This window comes from Tympanuchus pallidicinctus, unplaced genomic scaffold, assembly GCF_026119805.1.
Source record: "Tympanuchus pallidicinctus isolate F22 unplaced genomic scaffold, pur_lepc_1.0 scaffold1, whole genome shotgun sequence".
Taxonomy (NCBI): domain Eukaryota; kingdom Metazoa; phylum Chordata; class Aves; order Galliformes; family Phasianidae; genus Tympanuchus; species Tympanuchus pallidicinctus.
Window position 1 is genome coordinate 90,557,231 of NW_026294618.1, and position 26,903 is coordinate 90,584,133.

At 37.0% G+C, this 26,903-nt stretch overlaps 1 protein-coding gene across 1 annotated transcript; it reads left to right on the forward strand.

Annotated features, from left to right (window-relative positions):
• Positions 1 to 26,444, forward strand: LYPLAL1 (lysophospholipase like 1). Its single transcript, XM_052696702.1, has 5 exons — positions 1 to 133; positions 4,169 to 4,268; positions 14,119 to 14,288; positions 25,445 to 25,560; positions 26,186 to 26,444. Exons 1-5 carry the CDS (start codon positions 16 to 18, stop codon positions 26,423 to 26,425), a joined length of 744 nt encoding a protein of 247 aa, XP_052552662.1. The 5' UTR covers positions 1 to 15; the 3' UTR covers positions 26,426 to 26,444.
• Positions 26,445 to 26,903: the final 459 nt, after the last annotated feature.

Sequence of the window (26,903 nt, forward strand, 5' to 3'; positions counted from 1 at the left end):
CCCTGCGCCGGCGCGATGGGTGCGCTGTGGGCTGGGCGAGGGCGGGCAGTGACGGGCATGGCGGCGCTGCGGAGGAGCGTGGTGTCCCCCGCTGGCCGGCACACCGCCTCCCTCATCTTCCTGCACGGCTCAGGTGCTCAGGCTGCTCAGGGCCGGGGCGCGGGGCAGGGTTTCGCTGCCTGTTGGGAAGGGCGGGGAGAGCCGCCCTCTGCAGCGGGGCTCTGCTGGGAGCGTGGCGGTCGTCTCCGGCAGGGCAGCTGCCAGGCACGGCGGGGCTAAGAGGGAGGAAATCCGGCTTCGGGTGCCTCATGCCTCGCGGCTTTAGCTTCTCCTTCCCGTTCCTGGAGCCAGCGTGGGGCTTACCCCGGGTGGGGGTGGGCTTCGTGTATGAGCTTTCCAAATTTCCCATTTGTCTGGGTCACTTGCGGTGTGCGGTTCTGTCCTATACCTGCTCGACTCACTTTGCCTGTAAGCTGTGCTCCCGTTAGTTTGACACTGTTATTTCTGAGAGTAGCTACCTGTGAAGGATGATTTTCGTAATTAAAATGTTTCTTGGAGTTTCTAGGATCAGACTGGCAGAGTACCAGTACCTTTCTCTGCAGGAAAGGACCTGATGGTACCGGTGGATGGCAGGCTAGGCATGAGCCAGCAACGTGCCCTTTGCAGCCCAGAGAGCCAACCTGGTGGGATCTCACCTGGTGTACACGGTCCAGGTGTGCAGTTCTCAGTGTAGGAGAGACATGGACCTGTTGGAGCACGTCCAAGGAAAAGCCACAAAAATGATCCCAGGTGTGGGATACCTCCCCTACAAGGACAGGCTGAGAAGGCTGGGTCTGTTCAGCCTGGAGAAGAGAAGGCTCCAGGAGACCTGAGAGCAGCCTTTCAGTATCTAAAGGGGGCCTGTAAGAAAGAAAGGGATAGACTCTTTAGTAGGGTCTGTTGTAACAGGATGAGAGGAAATGGATTTTGGAAACTAAAAGAGATTGGATATAAGAAACAAGTTTTTAACAGTCAGGACGGTAAGAGAATAAAACAGTGCAGAAGTGGATGCCTTGTCCCTGAAGACGTCCAGTGTCAGACTGTGGATGGGTCTCTGAGCACCCTGATTGAGCTGTAAGTGTCCCTGTTAATTATGGGGGTTTGGACTAGATGGCCTTAAGGGTCCCTTCCAACACAAATGATTCTATGATTCTTTTAGAAGTGTGTTAATAGGCTGTGTAAGGCACCTGCTGGGAAGATTCCAGCCTGTGCAAGTGGGCATTATGGCCATTAGAGAAGGCCTTCAGCAAGTGGTCCAAGGGCAAGAGGAGAGAGTTCATCCCGAAGGTTAATTTAAGTAACAGCCACAAAGTCCATGTGAACTTAAAAAAAAAAAAAAAAAAAAAAAAAAAAAAAAGGTCATAAAGATCATAGGTCTTTATTACATCAAGGACTTGCACTCTGTTCTGCTGAGTAATTTTCACATGATGACATGCTTAACTCCTTCAGTCTTACTGTAGGCTTTGGTTTTTTAGGTGATATAGATGCTTGTTTGTGGTGGTGTTTTTGTTTTTTTTTTTTTTTTAAATAGTTTAATTACATTTTTCTAAAATCCTGGAAGTTTAAAAACAAAAAAATGAAAGAGAGTTGGTAAGGTGTGTTCAGCACTCTTGTTAATGCTAATGTTTTAATGCTCAAGGAAATAATTTCCTCTCATGTTGGAGGAGGAAGGGAAGATTATGGTTAGAAGTTGGTTCCACATGTGGTCAAAGCACTCCACAATTTTTCATTTTTAATGATTTCAGTCATAATGTTTGCAAGGGGTAAGTATGAGGGTGCTTTTATTTGGTTTTGTTTAGCAATTCCGCAGGATAGAATTTAAAACAGAAGTAGCCACAGTGCCATTGCTGTGGGCTGATGTATAAAACTGAATTGGTACCTTCTATACAGCGCTTGTGATGGGAAGTGGCAGTTGAATGGCACGAATCCATTTTGTTAATAATACTTGCTGCAGCCAAAATAAGACTAGTGGAGAATGTAAATACAAAATGGTATGGGAGAAAAAAAAAAAGCTAGAAAATTTCAGGTATTATACATCCAATTTCAAATGGGGGATCTGTTTGGTAGCTCAGCAAAGAAAGCAAATGGTTGTAAATCAAACTTTAAATTATTGTACATTTGATCAACTTAAGTTTACAACTTTATATAACAAATACTAAAAGAAAATCTGAAAATGAAAGATATATTTTAAAGGAAAGCAATTTGTTTTACTTCAAGAGGGGAAGAAAGACAGTATTGCAGCCATCAGTTTATTTCACTTTTGGAAACAGAGTTGACTGCCTCTTAGTTGACTGTTTGCCTCTTTGGTCAGAAGGATAAACAGTGCTGAAATCTAAGAATATCTTTAAAGAGAAACATTTTGGAATGCTGTTGTGTTTTATTTGGTGTCACTGTGGTTTTCTCTACCTCTCCTCCTTTCTGTTCTTAGCGAATCAAAATTTTTCACCCCTGCACAGAAGTACTTGCAGGTTGCATAGCATTTGGACCAGGAGAGCTCTTAGTATACAGTAAGCCATTGTCAATATTAATGAGTTTTGCATCTACCTTACATTGGCAAACCAGCTTCAAGAACTGTAGATGCTTCTACTCATATTGGCAGAAACCTTATAACTCATGTAAGGAAAGTGCTAAGGAACTGAAGTGTTCTGAAGCATCGAGTTGAAGACATAACTTTGACTTTTAAAATAGCACAATAATGTGTTGGTTTTGGGACCCTGTTGTTTATTTGCCACTTGGGATATTTAGCTCAGAACTTCATGGTTTTGCTATGTGCTCAACAGAAAAACAAAAAGCTGGATTTGGATCGTTCTTGTTTTCTATTGTTAATTTTAAAATGCATTGGCTTTAAATACAGTGAAGTCTCTAAATTTTCTGTGAATGGTAAAGCAAGATAAAAACCTTGTCTATTGGGGAATTATCAGTAGTGTACCATTAAGTTGTTATATTCATGTGTCATTGTTCTGAAGAACTCATGTAAAAGGACAGAAAGTGTGGATTGGGACAGTTTATCTTGTGGCTTGGTCACTATATGGAATAAAGCAAGTTTTAAAGTCAACCTAACCAGTCTGAAATACAGCAATAGAGAAGGCTCTTAATTCAGATTAGTGATCTGAGATTAGAATATGAAGGAATCTTTGACTTAAGCCAAGAATGAAATAATATGGCATGAGTGGCAGAAGTGAGATTCCAGGTTGCTGAATCCTGGCTGAATGTTTAGGTTGGAAATTACTACAGATTGTTACAGTCTCCTAGAAACCATATTCTTTGAGCTGGGTTACTCAGTCTTTACTAGAGACCTATGTGTGCATGCAATTTGAGGCAGGTGACAGGTTATATTTGAAGCTACTGGTACAGCAAAGATGAGGACTAGAAAGAGTATTTGCTTGAAAGGAACACGTGCTGCATTTGAATTCATTCTGTATATCTGTTCATAGCCCTTCTATTTGTAGGGACTTTGGCTATAAGCTAGGTTTGGATAGTTAATAGTAAACCATACAGTAGAGCTCAGCCAGTGTTCAAATAGACCATCTGGATTAATGGATTAATGGTTTTGAGGAGCCTGACAGATATTTGAATTAAAACTCGAACACATTTACAGAAAATTGGGGGTGTTTGACTGACAGTTTCCTTAAAGCCTACGTATAACATTAGCATAATAAAATGTGAAGATTCTCATTATTGCTTGACTATGTTTTGAAGTGGGTTAGTGTAAAATGCTGTTCCCTTTAAAAGAGAAAGTCACACTTTACTACAGCAAGTTTTCTAACTCACTTTTGAAATATCCACTGGTATTCTTCTATTATTTTTTTTTTTTGCTATCAGCAAGTAAGTTTCAAATAAGATGTCAGGCCCTGTGCCTGATTAGGAGGTATTCAGCTGCTGGATATAGTAAAGTATTTATTGAACTTATGCTGTGGAGCTTCCTGAGGAGTCTGTGTCTAGGAGTATTTGAGTTCATCTTCAGTTTAAAGGTGATTGATGTTATTAAAGGTTATTTTCTGTAGGAGTTTGGAGAATTAACTTTGTGATTAAGAAATTAGCTCAATCTAATATAAATACATTTGACGTCATGCATTTAGAAGGAAAATGATACATAGTAATTTGTACTGTACTCTTCTGTGTGTTACAGGTGATACTGGCCAAGGAGTAAGAACATGGATAAAACAAATTTTGAATCAAGACATGGTTTTCCAGCATATAAAAGTGATTTACCCAACAGCTCCTGCCAGGTATTGCTTAGTATATTTAACAGTACAAGTAAATTATTCTGATCCACTACTGCGAATTATGTGCAGATTGCTGTAATGTGTCCTTAATGTTTATGCCTTTTGGCAAAATCAGAGCTGAACAGTGCATCACTGCACTGCATCTGCAATGCTGAAGGATTAAGATCTCATGTACATCACAATTTCCAATTCACATTCAGGTATTGTCCTTTAGTCTTTCAACCTCCTTGACGTCAGTAGAAGATACTCCACTGTGTGCTGTAATTGAATCATAGAGCTGTATTCTGTGTCTCTGTTCTACCTGTATTAATTTAAACACTAAAATACTTTGTTGTATCTAATGCTGGGCTTCAGTTCTTGGTAGATGGTCTTTGCGACCAATAGGATGTAAAAAATCTGCAACTCCTGGAGGAAGGACTGGGTATTTAAAGTTTATACTTTTCCTTAATTTTGCCTCTGACACAACTGTCAAAAAGAACTGTGTTCAGTGTTCACTGTAGGTAAGATCTTGTTAAGTGATACTTGTATATTCAGTGGTATGCAACAAAGAGGTAAAAATATTTACCCCTGTGATTTTGAAAGTTGAGATCAAAATAAAGGGCAGAAGTTGGTCACCTATGCCTGTATGAAACTATTTAAAGATATGGTCTTATTTCAAAGGTGCTTCATTTTTCATAACTTTTAAAAAACATTTTCTTTAAAGGTAATGTTTTCTTTAAAGGTAATGGGCCTAAAGGCTCTTTACCTTTACCTCTGTGCCAGTGTGTGGCTGAATGCTGAGGGAAAGAAATTGTGATATTGTGATATGAACTTTCAAGGTAGAAGGTTCTGAAAGTCAGAAAAAAAAGTATTCTTGGAGCAGATTAACAAGTACAATAACAGATCTTATCTGGCATCACTAATATGTAAAAAACCTTTCCTTGACCTTGATCCACTTAAGCAGGAAAAGCAATTGAGAGATTGCAGTGTGAATATGCTCACCGTTACAGAAAAATCAAGCCCATGAAAGCCTTTAAAGCAGTGTCTTTTGGGTTAGTAGGCATTGAACATGAGTGCCTGTAAATAATGTGATCACTACTTCATTAATGACAGACTAAAGTGATGGAATTTTCAGTGTCAGATCAAACATAGTGATGCGCTCTGTTTCTTCCCTGTCAGGAGCAAGTACTAGAGAAATGTTGAAGCTTTGCTACCGTATGAAATGTCAAGTGTTGGATGTAGCCAGAGCACTTCAGACCATATCTGTGAGGCTGGTGCTTATCTTTTCCATCCCATTGCCCTTCTGAGATACATTTTTCATTTACTTTGGGGGCTTTTTGGATAACTACAGATATAAGCCATGTATAAATTAATAATCAAGATCAAGGCTAAATGAATGACAATAATGTGGGCTTTCATTGTTTTTATTCTAAGACTTTGGATTTCTTTGCTTTTATGAAGAGATTGGGAGGAAGATGTCAAAGATTTTTAAAGCAAAGAGTGTTTTTAGTCATTTCTAGAGTAGCTACAGACCGTGCATGATTCAGTTAAGTGTTTCTTATCAAAATTATGAGAAGTTTTGTATTGAAAGAATTAAAAATACCCACACTACTTCTCTTTGCCAATGTGAATTATGCTTCAGAATATTAATGTAAACCCTTCCATTGCTGATAAACACCATTAGATGATTCAGTGAAATAAAACAGAGATCATTAAGTACAATAATGTTTACCACTCTTTGCAACTATGAGAAGTGAAGGTAAGTGTTATCGGTTGAAACAGAAATAACAGAAGACTTTGCAGACCCCTTCAGTGTTATTTTGGTATTCAAGCTCAAGCACATTATGCTTTTAAATATATTTACAATGATTCCTCTCCTTGGAATCATAGAATCGTCAGGGTTGGAAAAGACCTCCCAGATCATCCAGTCCGATTCTCCACCTACCACCAATATTTGCCCACTAAACTATATCCCTTAGTTTACAGCATCTAAACATTATCCTGCTATCCACAGAAAATGAAAACAAGGTCTAGATCATCCAAATTTAAGTAGCAAATGAGAAATCTGCATTAGGCACTTGAATGTGCTATGATTTTGTGTATGTACATACGTATGTATGCATGTGTATATACTTATGTTTATGTGTATGCATCTTCTGGTAACTGCCAAATGTTTCAAGCACCAGCATGGGAATTCAGTGTCCCTGATAATGATACCTGCAGGTGGGCAGTTGCATATGTGCAAGTATGGAATATGGTTCTGATCCAGCTTCTGAGTATCTGGAAACAGATGCTGATGAAAAGCTGCAGAGATGAGTGAAAGAATATCTCTAGACGGTACAGTGTTGTCCACTGCATTGTCAGTTTTAGAACGCAGAGCAGAAAGGTTTGTGAGCAGGTTTTTACATTAATGATGAAATCAAAGGAAAGCTTCAAGGTAGGCAAGACCATACCAGGATTTCTTGGCTAACAGGCTCTTCTGGCAAGATAGCTAATGTGAATGTAGTTCATAGTCTATAATAAACTCCTATCTTTGCCAGCATGGCTTACCACGTACACACTGAACATTCTTAAAGCAGTTATGCCAGTAAAAGGGAAGATAATAGAACTGCAATGCTAGAGGCTTTCACAGGGTAAACTGCATTTCAAAAATTTTCATTTCAAAATTTTGACTGATATAATTCTATTGATAGGTAACTCTTTAGATTTGGCTCTTCAACTCTCACATAGAGTTCTGAACAGCAGCAGAGCTCAAAATTCTCAATAAGGCATTAAATCTTATGTTCTTTGGAGAGCTTAGATAGGTTTTGTTTTCTAAACGTTATTTAGAATTTATCCTGAGCACTGATGCACATATGGTTCCTTTATTACTATAGCATCAGGCGTGTTTTGATTCAAGAGTCAGGACACTTAAAAATTATTTTGGAAAACCAGCCCAACATGTAAGCTAGAAGAATTCTAAAATGTGTTTTTTGTTTGATTAGCTTCGAGTCCAGCAAGCACTAGTTAGAATTCTTTCTCTGTGTGGGTAAAAGCAACAGAACATTTCTGAACTATGTTTTATAAAAATTGTTTTGTACCTCTGAAGGTCTCTGTAAAATACTTTAGCCTTTTTAAAGGCTTACTTTTCTTTAATCATTTTGTAATGTTCAGGGTCTGTCTAGAGGATGATCCTCCATGTGTCCCCCAAACAGATAAAGTGTGTGCAGCACTTTTGCACTTTCCCTATTACTTTGGAGTGTTTTGAAGTTTCTCCAATTGACCTGTTTCCTGACTGGAAGTAACAGAAATTACTTAGAAGATACTTAGGTGTTCTAACAGCAAATTACAGTTACAAACAATCTCTATGGTTAAGAGTGTACTTAAATTAAAAAATGGCTAAATACAGGGATTTGAAATCTCAGTGAGAGCAGTGGTAGCTGGAAGTGCATAATGTTTGGAAGTGCCTGAATGTGGTACATGAAGATTTTGTTCAAGTGACTTGCTTTACAAACTTACACTTCCAGTTTTTTCTTCTTAAGGAGTTCTTGCTTTCTGTCACATAGGCAACTGGGATATTAAAAAATCCATAGATGTGTTTAATTTGTTTTTCTTTCAGCTTTAGCTTTCTTTCAAGACAGTGCTAGCGTACATAGATACAACTTGCTGAAGACAAGAGAATTGTATTTCTTCTCCCGTTTAATGCTGATATATGACTTCTAATTAAAATGTGGGATCTCAAACTGTAGCCCTTGTAGCTGATGCAATCCCTAAAGCCACGTCTACAGTAATAGATTTAAGGGAAAGTCTTTCCTTTTTTCCTTTTTTTATTTGGGTCAGGATGACTACAGCTTTAAATACTGTTTCATCTGCTATGGCTGTGACTTAAAAATTAGGTTTCTATTGAGTTTCTAAATCAGAACTGAATGCTACCCAATTTAAACTTTTTTTATAATAGAAAGTGATAGTTTAAATTGGCATTGCAGAAGCTAACGTGGTAAAGTTAAAACCATTTAGGCTCTGCTTGTTTTAATAAGTATACCTTACCTTCTTTAATTCCCTTAAAAAATCTAGGTCAAAGATTCTTTGCATTGTCTAGCATTCCATTCTGACAGTCTTCTTTTGCAAGTTAGAAAGTAAACTATAAATACCGCGCAGACTATTTTGTGGATCTTTTTTGACATTCACTCAACATACCTTTCTGAGGCCAACAATTCTTTGCAGAGTTTGTCTATTTTTTCACTATTCTAATTTTTGTTGTCGCTAAGTTTGTGGCTGCTGTGAGCTGCTCAGCGTTATGCGCACTGGTCGCCATCCTTTCACCTAGGTTTGCATCTCTGCTCACGGGTGGAAATGAGTTTCATCTCCTCGTAGTCCCCATTTGGCTATACTGCAAAACCACCAGACAGTTTGGCACCGTTCAGCACCATTGGCAGTCTCTGCTAGCGAGAGGCCTAGGATTGGAAAAGCAGCAGGGGTACTGCAGGTCAGACTTGAGATGGATTGGCAGAGCTGTGTAAGGGAGCGTGCGTGGTGCCTATCATACTATGCTTGGCTCAAGCAAGTGTTATTAATCCCTCGCTTTTGTGAGACCTAACCTCATTCATAAATGTAACACAACGTTTTTTTAGAATCAGAATTTTAAGGGACAAGTGAAAGGTTTTGGTTGGTATCATGGGGTAGTTCTTTCATTGTAAGCAGAAATTGACCTATTCTGCATGATAATGATGAAAGCATATTGTGAGAAGCTTTGCGTCTTCCTTTTATTTCTCACTTTCTCCTAAGTGAGGAAAACATGGATATGCATATATGTAATGTATTCCCATGGGGTGGGAATGGTCATTTACAGTCTACTCATCCACAGTGTTATTGCTGTTTTTCTAATTATTATTATTATTTTTTTTTTTAACAAATCCCCACAAATGGCATCCTTTCCCCTCTCCCCCCAAAGCAAAAAGGCAAAACAGTTAATAAATAAATAATCTGCCTGACCTGCTGAGTTTGAGTTTTATGTCAGTTGCATTTGAAGCTTCCTCTGTTTTGAACGGGAAACATTTGTTACGAGTAAGGAAAATCATCAAAACATTGTTTCTTCAGGTAACTGTTATGTATTTGCTCAGTTGTTACAATTTCAGGCAGCAGAGATTTAGAACAACTGTTTTGAAAGCATTTGCGTTTACACTGATGTGGTTGAGTGAGGAGGCACAGGATGTTCTGTTGAACAGATGGAATTACTCCTTGTGGAGATTACTCTTTTTTTTGTGTACTTGTTGAAGCTGTTTGAATTTCTGGCACATTTCATGCTATTACCATACTGTAAAGCTTCATTGTTAAGCTGTGTTGAACCTCAGATTTAGCATAAGATGTAACTTGGATCAGATCTCTGAATAATGCTTCTGGTTTGAGTGTGTGGATTCTCTGCCCTCTACCTCCTGGTTTTTTTTTTTTTTTTCTTTTTTTTTTTCTTTTTTTTTTTTCTCCAAATTCACTTTCAGCTTCAGGTTGACAGTGAGATTAAAAAGCAGACTTAATAACCAGATGTTCTGTTGTTTATTAATGTCACCAGTGTGATTATGCAAACAGAATTTGGGATTAGGGAGTAAGATTGAATGTTTTGTTTAGTTTTGTTTTTCAATGAAAGCAGCTTTAGCAGAGTCGAGACTTGCTTCTACATCTTGGATAATCTGGCACTGTGCTCTGTAGATTTCCTTGAAAGGATGGACTTCCAAAAGGCAACTTTACAGTGTCTTATGTGACTCAGTGCTTCCTAGCTGGACAGAAGGTAAACTTGGGAAGGAAACAAAAATATGGATTTCAAAATTTTCTGAGTATCTTTCTTTGAATCTTATAGCTTAACTTTACTGTAGATTCTCAATTCTGTCTCATACCTCCAGAACTTCTGTCTGGAACTTAAGGCTTTTTTTTATTTTTTTTTCAATACATCACCAGTGGCCTTTATTTCATGTGACTATTAGCAGAGGAATCTGAGTGATGAATGTGAAGACAGTGATAAAACTGTGACTCAAGAGGAGGAGTTAATGAAATATGTTTATTGATTATCAGTGTACTTGTCTGCTACTCTGCACTTCTTATTGGACATAGCTAGTTGTCTTGTTTTATCCTTTTATGTCTTGTAACTTAACGTTTGATGGACAGTGATTTACAGGTTAACAAACAAAACACGTGTTCTTTTATTTGAATTGATATGCTAGTATCATTTTGGAGACAATTTTGTATGATTTTTAGATCTGAATTTGAACTTTGTGTGCCAGTGTTTGCTTCCTCTCTGCTCCTGTTGACTTAAGATCACCTCAAGCTATTAGCACAAATCTATATGGGATTAAGGTATAGAATGTGTAATCCATGCTTCAGAAAGCTGGAAAAAGATGGAGGCATTGCTGTCTACTTTCATTCTACTTTCCTTGTTATTATGTAATCCACATTAGCAGATGCACATCTATCTTCAGTTTGTGAAAACATGATTGACTGGAGTTATTTTGGAATTTTGCAACAGCAAAGATTGCCTCTGTATTAGAGTACATGCTTAAAAGATTAAGAGGATGGCAGTTAGAGGTACTAATGCACAAATTGTTCATTTGAGACATTCAGGTGGTAGGTGTGTAGAATATTCCTGAACTGTGGTTTCCTATGTTATCTTCAAGAAGCATGTGCATGAGTTACGCATCAGTACGTACCCTTAAAAAAGACAACCCGTCAAGTACTAGGAAAAAATATCTAGAATGACGTGAGGAAGCACTTTAAAGATTCTTTTCCTGAGAGTTCTTGCAGTTTCTTAAATGCTATTAGCCATGTCTCTCTACCATCCAATCTCTTTGCTACAGAGTTGGTTTGACTTGTAGGAAGCTGTTTCAAATGGATATATGTTTGAAAGTTGGATATATCTGGAAGGATGTTTCTTGGTTCCTGTTTTCTGATATGGTTTTGAATCTGCAATTTTTTTTTTTTGTGCTCCAGAGGCTTAACAAGCAAAGCAAAAACACACCCTTTAAAAAAAAAAAAAAATACCAGAACAAACAAGCTTTGTATTGTGGGCTGGGCTGTGTATTTTTATTTAGAATCTCCAAAGCTTGTGTTTTAGGGACATGGAGTTGTTTTTTACTACCATTCAAAAATAATAAGAGAAGTGAGGTACAGAAAAATGCATTAGGAATAATACTGTACAAGTTTAGTTTGAGCTTAGGAAAGCAAAAAAATGCAAACTTAGACCATTCAATTTGACACTGTCCTTAACTGACCATACTGAGCTTAATAGGTGAAGATTTCACTCCAGTCTCTCTTTCTTTGCTTTTGTGTATTTTGGTCCAATCTCTTGTGTCCATGTAACATAGGAATTTTCTTTTGTGGTTTAATTGTATGAAAAAATTTTATGCTGTATTCTTGGAGCTGTTCAGATGGTTCCGTGCCAAGCATATTTGTTTACCGTGGTAATGTCTGAGTTGTAGTGTGCCAGCTAATAAAGAGATTTATATAAAGAACAAGGTGAATGACTAAAACAGATGTGCCAGTTGGGTGAACCATTAAAAGAACCTTACTTCCCAACTTTATGTAAAAGTTATTCTCAATGTATTTCTGAGAAATCAAGAGTGGTTGCATGGATGCTTTTGAGACAGCTGAAAGAGTCTCATCTGTTTGCTTGGGGGTTCTTTACCTTGGGATTAAGGCCCATTAGTCTTTCATCCGAAAGTGTGAAGAACTTGCAAAGTCATGAGTTTTGACTTCTGATCAAGTATTATAATTGCATCATGGGTTTAGTACTGACTCTAAATTTAGTCTTTCAGTTAAGCAGAAATGTGTTTTAATTTTTTTGTAATACATTTTTTCCATGAAATGCAACACATCTTCACTACATGGAAGTCCTTAATTGACCTCCTGTACTAATGCTATAACCTTACACATTTTTTCTCACGTATGCATGTTACTCTGGTTTTACTAAAAAATAAAATATTCTATCTCTGACTGCTAAGCATGTTTACCAGAACTGGTGTAAAAGTGAGAAGTTAAAGCATTGAATTAAATTCTGTTTAGGTGCTTAGTCTGTACAGCACTTTGTCCAATAGACTTCTGGAGAATCCATTGATTTCACTGATATTTGTGTTTCTAACTGGAGTGGATAATCTTATAAACTGATAAGCAAATCAACAATTTTGTAGTTTTGTTTCTTGACATCAAAGAATTCATGTGGGAAGGGTCCTGAATACAGCCCTAATGTTAGGGAATTAAAAGAACATTTTTTCATTTATCTTCAGCTTGTTGGGTGTACGAAATATTTCTACTGTATTTCCTCAAATTTAGTGGTTACACATTTTTAAAGGCCAAGTAAGGGCTAATTTAAACATATACATATATTAGTTCTGGTTGTTAAGTACATGGTTAGTTTTGAATTAAGCAAATGAAGGACAGCCTAAACACACTCAACTGAAGTTGACCATCTTGAGTATTGGTGGATTGTTTTGTTCTCCACGGACAGAAGCTGTGCTCAAGTAGGTGAAACAGAGCAGTCTGTGTGTACCTGCCTGCTCTTTATTGTATTTCTATATATTTGGCTTATCAGCTTTTAAGTCATGGATCTTACGTACTTCATGTTCATAGCACCTGGTGGAAGAAAATCTGTGGTTTCATATTTTACTTGTATAACTGAGTACTGCAGGTAATATTCAGCTTTTTGCATACTTCAGCTAGTGGCAGTATTTGTGGTTTAGAGGTAGACGTTGTCACATGAAATGTATGAAACCTCTCTGGTATTAATAAAGGCAGAATTTGTTGTTTCATTGAGAGTAATTGAATTAGTGCCTTTCTCATTTTAGGGTAGTTGTGTTTTTGTTTAATCTTAGTACTGAAAACATGAAGAGCGCAGAAGTCAGCATTAGCTTTTCAGTGGGTTCTCATCCAGACAGATTTATCAAAAGCTGTCTGTTTGTAGGCAGTGATTGTAATCTGATCTGAGCTCACCTAAGCATAAGTAAAAATGAAGTATGTGCTCCTGATTAGACATTGCAATTAAGGATTTTAGGGGGCTTGGTTTTGAGCTGAAGCATAGATCTCAAAGCAAGATTTTTGGTATTAAATTGTGAAACCATTGCAAGGCAGTTAGGTCACCTTTCTTGGGATTTCAGATTTCTATTTATCTTCTTTATTTAAAAACAAAGAAAAGGCTGCTTTCAATTGGAGCTTTCATGATTGTGAGGTTTAGGCAGTACTTAAAAATATTAATCTGATAACACCGTATGAGAGTGGTGAGAAAAAAAAAAAAAAAAAGATTGCTGTGCCTTTAATTTGTCTGTGCACCAACCAGTAAGCACATGGCACTTCTTTCAATTACTTCTGAATAACCTACCTTAGCAAGGTGAAGATGGCTGTTTATTTAAGAAGAAAGAAATAATGAAATGTCTTAGAAGTACTTGAAGGCTCAAGTACTGTCTTATGACATATGCACGTCCTGTTAATTTCAACAAAAATGAGGCAACTGAATCATATAACACTAGTTCCTCCAAAGTTACCTTGTTGAGCAGTTACTTAAGTTCATTCTATTCCCTGTAGGATTTCAATCCTGGCTTTGGGATTAAGAACCTCTTGACAGGGTTAGGATTAATGTTTAGCTGAACTGATCAACCTTGACATTAAAAGTTTCAGTCAGTTCGTTTTATACAGCAGCCAAATGCCTTCTTCACTCTTGAAAAACAGTCTTTTAAATGCAAGAAAATGCAAAGTGATTGGGGGTGAAGTGAATTAGAGCTGAAAGACATTCCTTCTTTCCTTTGCTGGACAAATAACAAAATACTTTTATTTAACTATTACTTTTATTTATAGATTATATTGACAGCTTTTGATCTTATGCTTAATTAACCATTTATTTCCTTTCCTTCCACTGTTACAGGCCTTACACACCTATGAAGGGAGCCACTTCCACTGTGTGGTTTGACAGATATAAAATTTCTAATGACTGCCCAGAACACATTGAGAGTATTGACACTATGTGCCAAGAACTTACAGATTTGATCAATGATGAGATGAAAAATGGCATCACAAAGGGCAGGATACTAATAGGTAAGACTTAATTTTTGATGTGTTTATTTTAATGCTTCTAACTGTTGAGATGATAGAGATCATTTACTTGGAAATTAATTCACTCTAAAAGCCAATGAGCCTATCTTGCTATGGCCAAGTAACTCCTTCAGCAGCCAATCCTCAAGAACATTCAGTCATTATTTAAACCTATATCACATGGTGAATGTGGCTAACTGCAAGCAGCATCCTCAGAAATGCAATATATAACTATTTTAATTTGAAATGATCATTTGTAATCGCAGTTTAAAGCATAGTGAGCAGGGCTCTACTGGAAGCAATGGAAAATACAGACTTTTGCTTCTAGCCATTTTAGTGGGTGAAAAGATGTACTTTTGGCATGCTTTGCCAGAGATGCTCGTATTTTGGAGAGTGCAGAGGTAGCATATAAATTGTCATGGACTTTCCCATGCTGCTTTAAAGATTCTGATTTAAGTTAATGCACAGGGAAACAAATAGAATGTTATACATTGCTAAAGGTTTATTCTTGACAACAAATTATGTTCTAGTTGTCATATTTCATTCATATGTCTATCTCCTTGTCACTCTTCATTTCCACAGATTTCCAGTTGCTTTCACAGTAGTTCTGTGAAATAGGGAGTGGGATATCAAGGCACAGAAATCGAGGCCAAAGGACTAGCCTACATGAGAGAGGGAGTGAGAATTCAAGAGTCCTTGGCTCCTTGTCCCATCCCTAGACCACAGACTATTTCAGGTTGGGGAAAAAACTCCTAATGTGGGAACTTTAAAATTTATGGCCAAGTGAATCATGCCATCAAGCTCCTGCGTGGTGAAGCCACTGCCCTTCAGCCTACATGTTTTCTTGGTCCAGCCCAATGTTACTCTTTGAAGGACTCTGTTTACTTTCCCTTTCTGGCTTATTGCCCTGGCTGCGGAATGCATTGTTTTGGATGGCTTTCAGCACAGTCTTTGATCTCTCTTTCCTGTGTTATACCTGCTGGCTTGGAAACAGCTGAAGAAGTGCAGGTGCTTTTTCACAGAGTGAGCTGGGAGATGTTCTGTTTACAGATCCAGTTTTCTACTAGGTTTTTCTCCTTACTCTGTAGCCCTCAAAGTCAGTAGTACACTGCAGTATAAGTTTTTGGTTTTTTTCTTTTTCCTTTCAACAAGTTTTAAACAGTGTAAAGTAGATGTGAGACCAATTCCTTCAGCATGTATTTGGAAGTCTCCCTCTGTGAACTTGCATTCCTCGTCTGCAAAATAAATAAAAAAAGTTAATGTTTTCCTCACTCTGAAAAACTTTGGCTTCAGGCTTCTCAAGAAAGTTGCTGTTTGTTTGTAACAGGTGCTTCATCCTAGTGAATCTAATTTTCATGTAACAAACAAAATAAGGCAGCCCTGAATCAGTTCCAGTCAGAGTACAGAGGTGAGGAGCCTGTGTAAATATATAAGAAAAATTAACTAGTGGAAAAAGAGTTGTCACACATGGCTGTGCAAGACTTTGTGTTCTTCCACAAGAACTTTGTGCCTTCTTTCTGTGCAGGTTGTAATGGTTAATGAGAATGGGATGCAATGGAGACTGAAGCTCAAGAGATCTTGTGAGGATTCTATGAATAAAAGTTGATTTTAATATCAGTGAGAGTCTGTAATGGAACATACTTGGTAGTTTTAGATAGGCCTTCTTGAAATAGTTTAACATATTCTGGCACTGTTTCTTACAGAAAAGCAGAACTCCTGCAAAGGCACTTGGTAGCTTTATAACTTTTCATCAAAAGAGTGTGACACCACTGGTTAATTATGAGGATATATTCAATTCATCTGTACAGATCTATAAAGCCTATAATAGGAACATCTTAAATATATGAGAAAGGGACTGGAGGATTGACAACAGTCTGAAGAGCAGCAGGGGTTCTTTTCAGGTACATCACAGAAGCCAAGAACAGTTGCATGAGCAGGGAGGAGAGTTACAGAGAATGAGATACGTATTAAAGGTTTGTGGAAAACTGGGTTTTGGGACTTTATATTTTGCAATAAGTGGGTGTTTTAATGAGTGGAAAGAAAACGAAATAACTATGAGGAGGATAGCAAGATTGAAGGTTATGGTTTTATATAGAATGGTGGACTAGAAATTACAGGCTGAGGATGAGTGTCAGATATTGTTAGATGATTGCAAGCTAGGTGTTAGGCAAGCAGGAAGGGGGAAGATACTCAAATGGTGGAAATGAGCAGCCCATCATCAGATGTTCTAGGGGATGATTCTCCTTCTGGAGCAATCAAACTTTCCACCAGGCTGAAGACTGTGGGTACAACAAGATCATATGTTCTGAGAGAAATGACATCCTATGCTGTTACTTTGGGTAGCACGGTTAGCTCTGAAATCCAAAAGCAGCTGCCAGTAGAGCTGAACCCTGAAACTAAGGATGAAGTCAGAGTACGCTATGTCAATAAAAACATTACAGCATTTTTTTTAAACAGCTGCACTGTGTATTTACTTCTAAAGAAAACAACTAAATTGCTTAATTCACTGGAGGTGAATAAATTGTTATTAAAATCAACCAGCATGCAGTGGCACATAGCTCATCTGCCCGTTCTTTTCCTGATAGTCTGCATTGCTTTTGTGTCAGTGCAGAAGTCTTTTAAAAGAGGTAAACTTATTCATTGAGGATTTTATTCCTCTGAATTTATAAGGAGAAAGAAGGAAGACTTAGAAATATTCCTTATTCTAAATAATTATATTTAGAATATATATTTATAATATATTTACATATAGTGATCATTCCTTGAATTTGATAATTGAAGACTCTAGGTAAACAGCCCTTTTGAGTTACTTTTCTGGTTCTCCTGGCTGAAGCACTTCTTGCAAATGACCTCAAAAGTTATTTGACATTGGAGATAAGAACGTGATAAGAATTAGTCAAATTCTGACTCTTAATTGGTACCCCTTCTTAAAAGCTGGTTGTGATCATTCTGTATTATCTCGTAATTCATCACTAATTAAGTAAATAGCATTTTAAAATGTGGGACAATCATTTCATTTTCTACTTAAAGCAGAGTTAATTTTCAGGTGATGGTGGGTCTTTTTTTTATGTGTGTTTTTCAACTTCCAAAGCAACACACATCACTTCCAGAGTGATGGTGTACTATAAAATGACTTATGTGGAAAATGCCAAGTATTTAAGCAGTCTTACTCATGAATATGCTGAAGCTTGATAGAAATAGACACTTTTCCTTTTGCTGCAGGTGACTAGGGTTCACTTTAGTCAGCTGTTTCAGTGAAAGCCCATCTTTTTGTTCTCTATTGTTCTTGATTGAGTACTTCTTCCCTACTTTACAGGTCACTTTTTGTGTAGTACAGAAATGCTGATCCAAGCACAGTGGGGCTCTGCCACCTGTAGTCACTTGTGTAAGCAGCCAGTGAAAATAAACTTCCAATAACAGTCCTGTAGATTTGACTGTGTGCCAAAACACACACACATGATTCCTGACCCCTTGTACTGTAACAATAACAAGACACACAACCACTTTTGTTTATTGCTAGACTTCTTACACAGCTACTGAACCATGGTGGAAGTAACATGAAAGTTCTGTGCCTCTTGTAAATATTAGCATTTCCATTTCTCAGTGTGTGTGAGAATAGGACGGGGAGGAAAAACCTTTGCTTTGACATCCCAGAGAGAAGATTCTGTAAATATGAGAAGATAAAATCTCAACAATAATTCATTAAAACACAGCGTGAACTACTTTGAGACGTGCCACAGAGTGCACGTTGACATGCACTTACTTCACATCTGTGCCTATGGGGTCATAGAAGAGAAAGGCTTAACAAGGTCAAGTTCTCTAATCCATCTTCATATGTCAGTGCAGATTCAGTGCTACTTAAGCAAATCCTTACCATTGCTTTTCTGTCTTTTTTTTTTTTTTTTACTAAAAGATCTCGAATTACAACTTTCCCACATCAACCTAGAATCACTCTCCTGGTTTTTCTGTTTTAAACCTTTCCCTAGTGTAAGCCTTTCCTAGTAGACTGCGTTCATGCCATCTCATTTATAATTCTTCTTAAGGTCCTCTGTTTTACAGAAGATAAGTATTTTTACTGCAAGCAGCACAGTATATATTTGCCAGAGGTTTGGTATTTGAGTCATAGATAGTACTTTCTGCAGTGAAACAAAATAAATGTTCCATTTTTTTTAAGGAGAGAGTTGAAAGGAGAGAAGGATTAGCATTCCAGATGAGTTTGCAAGTATATACCAGGTTGCATGGAAGAAGCAAAGGCATGAGGTAATAAAAATGTATAGATGGGAGTAGCAAGCAAAGCTGAGAGATAAATGGCAGGAGTTGGAAAGCAAGTTTTCTAAATTCATTTTTCTTGATGCATGTTTAATGATCTTTTTTCCCTAGTGCTCTTTCACCTAATTTTCTTCCCTTCTTTCGTTCTAATTTGGCCTCAAAGGTACTCCTCTTCTGCTCTCTTGTAAAGCAAATTAAAGCTTTTCTTGGTTGGAGAAAAGATGATTTTGGAGTATCTTCTGTCATCATGCATCTTTCCCATTACTGCTGGTTATAGCCAGGAGGAGGGAGAAGAGGTACATGTCTCTAAGCTAGGCACCGTAACACATGGGCTATGAGGTCTACAGATAAAGGTATTTCAGAAATCAATCTCAATGTTACCAGACTGAGCTGAGTGTAAAAAATACAGCTAGGTGTGGTGGGAGTGCTATATTGTCATCATCAGAAACAACCATGAACACATTTGAGGTGTGGCCAGATCCTTAACTCTGGTAGGGTAGCATCTGAATGAAAACTCATTTGAGACTTCATGGCTTTTACTTTTCTTCTAGTTCTGAATGTTGACTGCTTATGTTCTATTCTACCACGTACTTCAGTTGAAAATACACAATGAGATTATTGTTTAACTAAGGTGATGCTTCAGAAACTGCTGTATACTTTTTACAAGAAGACCGTAAAACTTGTGTCACTTAAATACGCATTCAAATATGCTGGTATTTTTATAGTGGGAAAGTTGAATAGCAAATTTATTCCAGAGTACAGGAAGTGGATGAGCCAGTCAAGGGAATTTGTCTTTGTTCTTGTAAAGACAGTGAGTAACAAACAGAATAGAAATGCTGTTAGGGGTTAAGCCATTCATTTCAGTCCTGCTAGTTTGTAAGTTTAATGGTTAGTGAAGTTCCAAAAATAAAGGAGAAAAAGGATGATACGAGGAAATTCACTTGAGATGAAGTACATGTTAAAGCACTTACACAGGAGCAGTGTTCTGGGACTTTTGTGGAGAAGGAAATTTGCTGTTTCACTGGTATATCTGTACTCTTCTCTGATATTCATATATGAGCACTGTTAAATGCATATAATACTTGCATTCATATATGGAAAAAGGAAGGTCAGAACAGAAAGTCAGCTTCTTTGCAGTTGATGTGTAGAACGAGGATTTGCTGTTACCATTAATAGAAGGTAAATCACAGAAAGTCCTTAGGGAGAGCAGAAAGTAAACTGAAATGTAGCTTTAGGAAAATTCATGATAATAAACTGATTAAAGCAACTGTAAGTTGAAATTTCAAAAAGGGGAAATGGAGAATGAAAAATGCTATGAAAACAAAAAGAAAACTAGGCAAGAGCGTGTAATATATTGTGATGATAACAGAATGAGCAAAGACAATTGCCAGCTGCTGGTGTAGCCCAACAGAACAGGAGGGTAATTGTCTCTGTTTCACAGTGCTGGTACAGATGCTGTGACATTCATCTCTTGCCACTTTGTTACCAAAGCTGCGCTGACAAATCTGAAGAAATACAGGGTAGATGAAAAATAAACAATATTTCTTCTTTTGTTTCTCTAATAGTTAAAATAAGCACTTCAAAACCCACTCCTACATCCAAATCTGTATCCTTGTGTTAAAAGTCTGTGCTTGGCCACTTTTCCTATGCTGTGCTATAATGAACTAGTTTCTAATTCTGCAACAGTAACTCGTGAGAGAGGAGTTTGTGCTTTGTCTCCACAAATAGCAGATCTGCACACCATGTGCATGTCAGAATTGATGTAAAAATGTGATTAGTAATTAAAATTGTTTCCTGCCACTGTGATTTTTACTGGGGAAAAAAAAAAAACAGCTTTAATCACTTTTTAATAATCATATGGGAAAGACTTAAAAATGACCTGGTTCACTGTTTTGTAAATCGCCATAATCAGTACATGTAACAAAATGATTAAGGCTTCCTTCTCCAAATAATAGGGGAGCAAAAGAGGAGAGGTGCTGTGCTGGACCTTGTCTTGCTGAAGTGTGACTTGTAGGGAATGTGAAGCTCAAGGACAGTTTCAGTAGCTGTGAATTAGTGAAGTTCAAGATACTTTGGGCAATGAAGAGGCTCACAACAAGCTTGCAATCCTGGACTTGAGAGCATAATTTGGCTTTTTCAGGTCGAGTCCTTTGTGATAAAGCCCTGGAGAGAGGAGGGGTGCAAGAAAACTGGTTTGCTGTTCAAGGGTCATCTCCTCCAGACTCTGGAGTGTTGAATCCTAAGAAAGATGAAGTCAGAAAGTCCAGGAAGCCTGTATGGGTAAACAAGGGGCTCTTGGAAAATCACAAACTCAAGAGGTTGGAACCAGATGGACTTCAAGGTGCTTTCCAACCCAAACTAGTCTGTAATTCCATATGATCCTATAGGTTTACAAGAAAGATGGGGAGAGGCTCTATCGGAGTCTCTTTAGGTAATACAAGGAATAATGACTTTAAAAGAGTAGATTTAGATTAGGTATTAGTAAAATATTCTTTATTGCAAAGGTGGTGGGGCACTGGACCAGGTTGCTCAGAGAAGCTGTGGATGTCCCAACCCTGAAAGTGTTCAAGGCCAGGTTGGATGGGGCCATGTGGAATTTGATGTTATGGGCAGAAAGTTGGAACTAGATGGTAAAGGTCTCTGTCAGTTCAAACCATTTTTATGATTTTACTGCCAGACTTATAAATCAAGAAGGAATCAACAGTATTGAAACTGTTTAAGTTTTCATTCCCCTAGGAAAATGTGAAAAGCTTCCTGAATTCAGGAATGAATCATTGCAGGTACTAAGTGCAGCACAGAGAAGACAGTTAACGTTCTCTCCTGTACACAGAATGCTTGAGAGGGAGGGAGCAAAATAAACCTTTGTGCGAGATAATGTTTATTCACTTTCTTGGATACAAACTCAAATGTTGTTTTACTTAATACAAAGAAATGAATAAAAATGAAGTGTGACAGTAGATAAATATTTGTTCCCTCAACATAATATTAAAGCACCGTCACAAACCGCATTATTATTTCAAACTGATAGAAATAATGAGAAAATTAATAGAAATCAATATCCATAGCATAAGTGTGCTCAAGGCTTTATACAAAGACCTTTACCTTTAGAATGTTCTTTAGGCTACTTATAAACTCTAAAATGGTTTTATCACTGAAAAGTGGCAGTAGTGATAAAAGTTTGGTTTTTTCAAGCATGAATAAATTACGTACAAGCAATTCATTCTCTCTTCAGTGTTATATCACCATATGGTTGGGGTATTTTCTTAGTACTGCTACATGTTATTCCAGTCAAGAATGTTTTGTTATTAATAAAGTAGACCTTGGGAGTTTCCTTCTGATTCACACTCTTTAATTTGGAAGTGTGAAATCCCCTTGATTTCAACAGATCTTTTGTGATTAGCAAAAAATTTTTCTTAATTAACAAAGCAAATTACAAGCAGCTTTATTTTCATTGCAGGGGTAGGTCTTACCTAGAAACTAGACTACACAGAAGCAGATTTGAGGTCATAAATGCACGTTTGAGTGAAGTTTCTTTGTTAGAGGAACCTGCTCTACTGAATTGAGCCTGTTTTATATGTGCTTATGCTTACTTAGCCTGTGCCTAAACCTCTTTTGTATAGCAGGCAACATAATACTAAGAAACAATGCTCCTGGGTCGCTTAATTTTTTAGTTATTTATTGCACATCTCTTTAAAAAAATAGATATGAAGTGAAAAAAATAGAAAATGAACACAGGTTTTCTGTAAAAACATGTTAGTAAAATCTGAACTTTGTTCACAGCCTTTCTGTTCTGGCATATACATTTATCTCAAGAGAAGGTCTTGCCTATCTAAGGTAAAATGCTGCAGTGTGATTTTTTTGTCTTGATTAATTCATGACAATCTTCTTAACAATGCTGTAGAATCTAGGTATTGGTTATACTGAGATGATAAGTGTATATAAGCATCTTGTACTTCTCTGTGTTGCTTGTGTTCTGTCACTTCATACATTATTCCTTATAATATCTTGTAATATTTTTCCTTAATCTGAAACCTGAATTCCTGTAGTAGTTTCATACCTTTTTTTGGCATTATGTCAAATTTACATTTACAGTATCATGCTTCTTGTAGTTTTGAGGTTTGCTTCCAACGGCAAATGCTTATTCAAATTGTTTCAAAGTATTTACTACATGGTGTGTCTTTACTGATTATTGTGGTGTTAAGTGATAAAATTCAGGTTTTCTTCTGGAAAACCAATTTCAAAGAGCTAGCTGTCCTTTGTATTACATTTTTCTTATAGTAGTATGAGCCACTTGAAAGAACCATTACCTAATATTCTTCTAAACAGAAGGTGACTGCATTGTCAAAGACTGCTAGTGAGTAATTGCTGATAGGGTTGCCAGACTGTGACTAACTCAGTACAAAATTTTAGATTAAATCATTTACAAACTAGTAATGTGTTTTCAATGCAAACTTTTTTTGTATTCAAAAACATTCAAAGCAGGCTTTATTTTCTGTGTGGGCAAAGCATATCTGCACTTTTTTGTAAACTATTATAATATAAAAGTTCGTCTTGCAGAGGACTGATATAATAACGTCATTCAGACTGATCAAAAGAAAAGGGAGGAAATGATGAGGTTTCACAGAAGAGAATACAGAAAAGCTCAGCTCCATACACGATGTTGTTTATGTGATAGCTGTGTAACTTGCTGTATTTGTAGGTACTTCCACAGGCTTTTTTTTTCTCTCTGTGAATGTGGGGTTAGTGGGGTTGAAATTTTGGGGGTTATTCTATGAGTCTTTTGCAACATGATCTTTTTCATTGTTGAATCCTCATACATATGAAAGAACTTGTCTGGTGGGGAGTGATGATGCAGGTGAAAAGCTTGCAGTGATGTTTTCAGTATTTTTGTGAGGAAAAGTTTCTTCAGAACTTCAGATGATGTGAACTGTGTGAAGTTTGTGTTTTGGATTTACTTACTCATGCATCCTTCAACTACCTGTGTTTCTGAACTGCCACAGAGTACTTAGGCATATTACTTTTAACATTACCCTTGAAATCAACCTTTAGTTTAAACAGCATATCCTGTCTTTATTTACCAGAGATAAGTATCAGGGTATTATCAGTTCCCCTGCATACTGGTATGGGATTCCAGCTCTATCTTCCAGTTTGAAGATACAACTCACCTGATTCAACTGATGGTCGTGTTTGTAGAGGAAGGCCAGACTCTAGTGTTCCAGACTGTGTGTTCTTCTTTCTCCCTGACATTCATGTTAAAGTGAGATACTTCGGTTACAGTTTTGGTCATATTCACCTCAGGACTACAAGATGACAGTAGCTAGAAAGAAGAAACAGGAATTCAATAGAAATTCTGATCGCAAATTGATGAGAAATTAAAAATACTATTGTATGAGAGAAGCTGAACACATTGATTGGATTAATCTAGTGCTTGTAGGAAAATTTCTACACAAGTCAAGCCAGATCTTTCAGTTACAATACAAGATGTTCTGTGAGCTAGAAGGGTCTTAGACCTTGTGGGACCTACAATTATATTTACTGGAGGGCACTTCCCTGTTCAAGGCTGTCTCTCTATGACCAAATAATAATTACAGAGTGCAGCATTTTCTGCTTCTGAGCTTGTGTGCCCCAAGGATATTGCATGTGGTTGCAGCAGCCAATGAAGTATCAAAGTTGAATATCACTGGACTCAGTTTCAGTACTGAAGAGGCATTGCACTTGTTGAGTTTTGTACAGCAACCAGTATGAATATGAAACTTAAGTGTACAACAGAACAAACTCAAAACAGAGGGCTCGCATAGTCCTTACAGAAGAGCTTTGTTCATTTTCACATCTCCATTTAATCACTTCAGAAGACTAAGCTAAAATGGGTGCATGTTTTGTCTACTTTTATTTTTCCTTCAAGCTGTATCTCCAGGTCTTTTGCATTAAAAGGTCTGGATACAGAATTTTGCTACTAATTAACATTTGGATACAGAATTTTGCTACTAATTAACACTAGTTAACAGCTTGGTATAAACTAATGGTTTCATTAGTACACGTGTACTTGTGCTGCTCTGAGCATGGCTGCTGTCACAACCTTTCTGCCAGTTATCTGTGTGCTAGAGATGTTTTAGCCAGCCAATCATTCTTCATGCTAGTCGTTATCTGGATGCAGTCAGTGTAGTACCTTACCTACTACGCCTTTGTGAAGTAATGCAGTGGTCTGGACTTCTTTACTAATGAGTATTTGTCATGTAAAAATCATCCCTGAGGAATTCTTGCATAAGAAAGTAGCGCAGTTTAAGATAGGTACTTAACAGAAGGCTGTTAGATCAGAGATCTTGTTAGAACTCAGTTGCCCCTGTTGATTGATAGGGGTTTGAATCTTTGAGGTCCCTTACAACATAAATGATTCTATGAACTGAGGTGGGCTACCTCACTGTTTTTTCCCCTATTTGTTGTCTATTTTAAGAGTAACAACAACAAAAAGCTTCGAACTCTGAGTAGCTTAATGTGAGTGTTTATTGGTTATATGCAACAGCAAAACAGGTCTTTTATGCTTAAATTGTATTAACCTTAAAAACAGGAGAATTTTGTTCATAGGATTTTGCTTTATTCATATACAAATACATATACATAACGTTCAAGTATCTGAAATAGGGCATATGCAAACAGCTTCTAAAGTCAGAGTGTTTTGGTTTGTTTTTTCTTACCTAGTGATGAACCTGTAGTGGCTCTTTAGCTGTCCAACTTCTGAATTGAATCAACTTTCGATTTAAGATGTTTAAGTAGCAAAATAACAATACAGTTTTCTGTTGCATTGTGCATAAAAGGTCTGAAGATAAAAACAATCAAAATGGATTACAAATGTATAGTAAAATCCTGTATTTGTTTGTTTTGTTCCATCACAGGAGGCTTTTCTATGGGAGGTGGAATGGCAATGCATTTAGCATATAGGTTTCATCAAGATCTGGCAGGAGTCTTTGCACTGTCTAGTTTTCTCAATAAAGATTCTGCTGTATATGAGGTGAGTGTGAAAAGTTTTTTACAGTAATGTTGCTTGGCTTAAAGAAAAGCATGATAATTAAAATCAAATATAGCATGTTTCTGCATCTGAGATATTAGATTAACATTCTAAACTTACATTTCCTTTAAACAGGTAAAAAGAGTGTTAGAGAAATAAGGCTTTAAAATTGTCCTTACATAATGTTTTGTTGCTTTTTGAACAGACAGTACAACTACTTTTTTCAGACTAAATCAATGCAGAAAGAGAATTAACAAACTAAATGCTTTGAAAGTTGTCAATAGTTTTTAGAGTCCATGTAGGTGTAACTGCTCTTCGAAAATTTATAGTGAATTACAATGCTCATTGGCTCCATCTGCTGCCATGAATTTATTTCCTTTCTCTTGTTTGGAAAGGGACGTAGTCTTAAATTTAAGCCTTATCATTAGTTAAGACTTACCACTGGAACTTGAAATGCAGGTTTTTTTTCCTGCAACATTTCTTAGTTTGCTTTTATAGAGACAGTACAATATCTGCACTAATAGGCAGATTAGTAAATTGAAGTGTTATGTAAATTGTCAGCATGTAATTGTAAATATGCTTTGAAAATGTATGGCGATGTGTTACACAGTGTTTCTTCTCCATCTAGGCTTTGAAAAGAAATGAAAGTGTTCTTCCAGAATTATTTCAGTGTCATGGAACTGCTGATGACCTAGTTCTGTATTCTTGGGGTGAAGAAACGAACAAGATGTTAAAGTCTCTGGGAGTATCAACTTCTCTTCATACTTTTCCAAACCTCAATCATGAGTTAAACAGAAATGAAATAGAAGAACTTAAAACCTGGATTCTAAAGAAGTTGCCTATTGAAGCTGAAAAGTCAAATGAATAAAAGATGTAGTATTCATGTATTTGCTATTGTTTGTGGGTTTATATAGGCGCACTTTCAGGTAGATGCTGTTATATTCCATAGAGTTCAATAGTGACTTGATGGTGCTGGCTACTAACACCCACTTTATCATATGGATTTCTTTTTTTGTTTTCTTGTACAGTTTTTTAAATACATATCCTTGTCAGTCTATTGGCGTAATGACTGTTAGTATTAAAAACTGTCTTAAATTATCCAAACAATATTCAGGAAGTAAAGTTGTGCATTTCTAAGATACTTATTTCTTTTTTTGCATACTTTTCAACCTCAGAACACAATGCTATGGTTGCGTCCACTGGTTTAAAAGTAGAGTAGAGAGCAGTGGTTAAATAATGGACATTTACCTTTCCATGTACAATTCAGATTAGTTAACTTAGAGCAACTGTATTGGCTTCATGAGAAATTTCGGTATCTGGGAATTAATGTGTCAAAGCAGAGTTGT

Excerpts from the sequence above, each read along its gene's own strand:
- LYPLAL1 (XM_052696702.1), top strand. The coding sequence starts at position 16 with ATGGGTGCGCTGTGGGCTGGGCGAGGGCGGGCAGTGACGGGCATGGCG. Across the intron at positions 14,289-25,444 it reads AAAGGGCAGGATACTAATAG|GAGGCTTTTCTATGGGAGGT; the intron begins GTAAGACTTAAT and ends GTTCCATCACAG. Across the intron at positions 25,561-26,185 it reads AAGATTCTGCTGTATATGAG|GCTTTGAAAAGAAATGAAAG; the intron begins GTGAGTGTGAAA and ends TTCTCCATCTAG.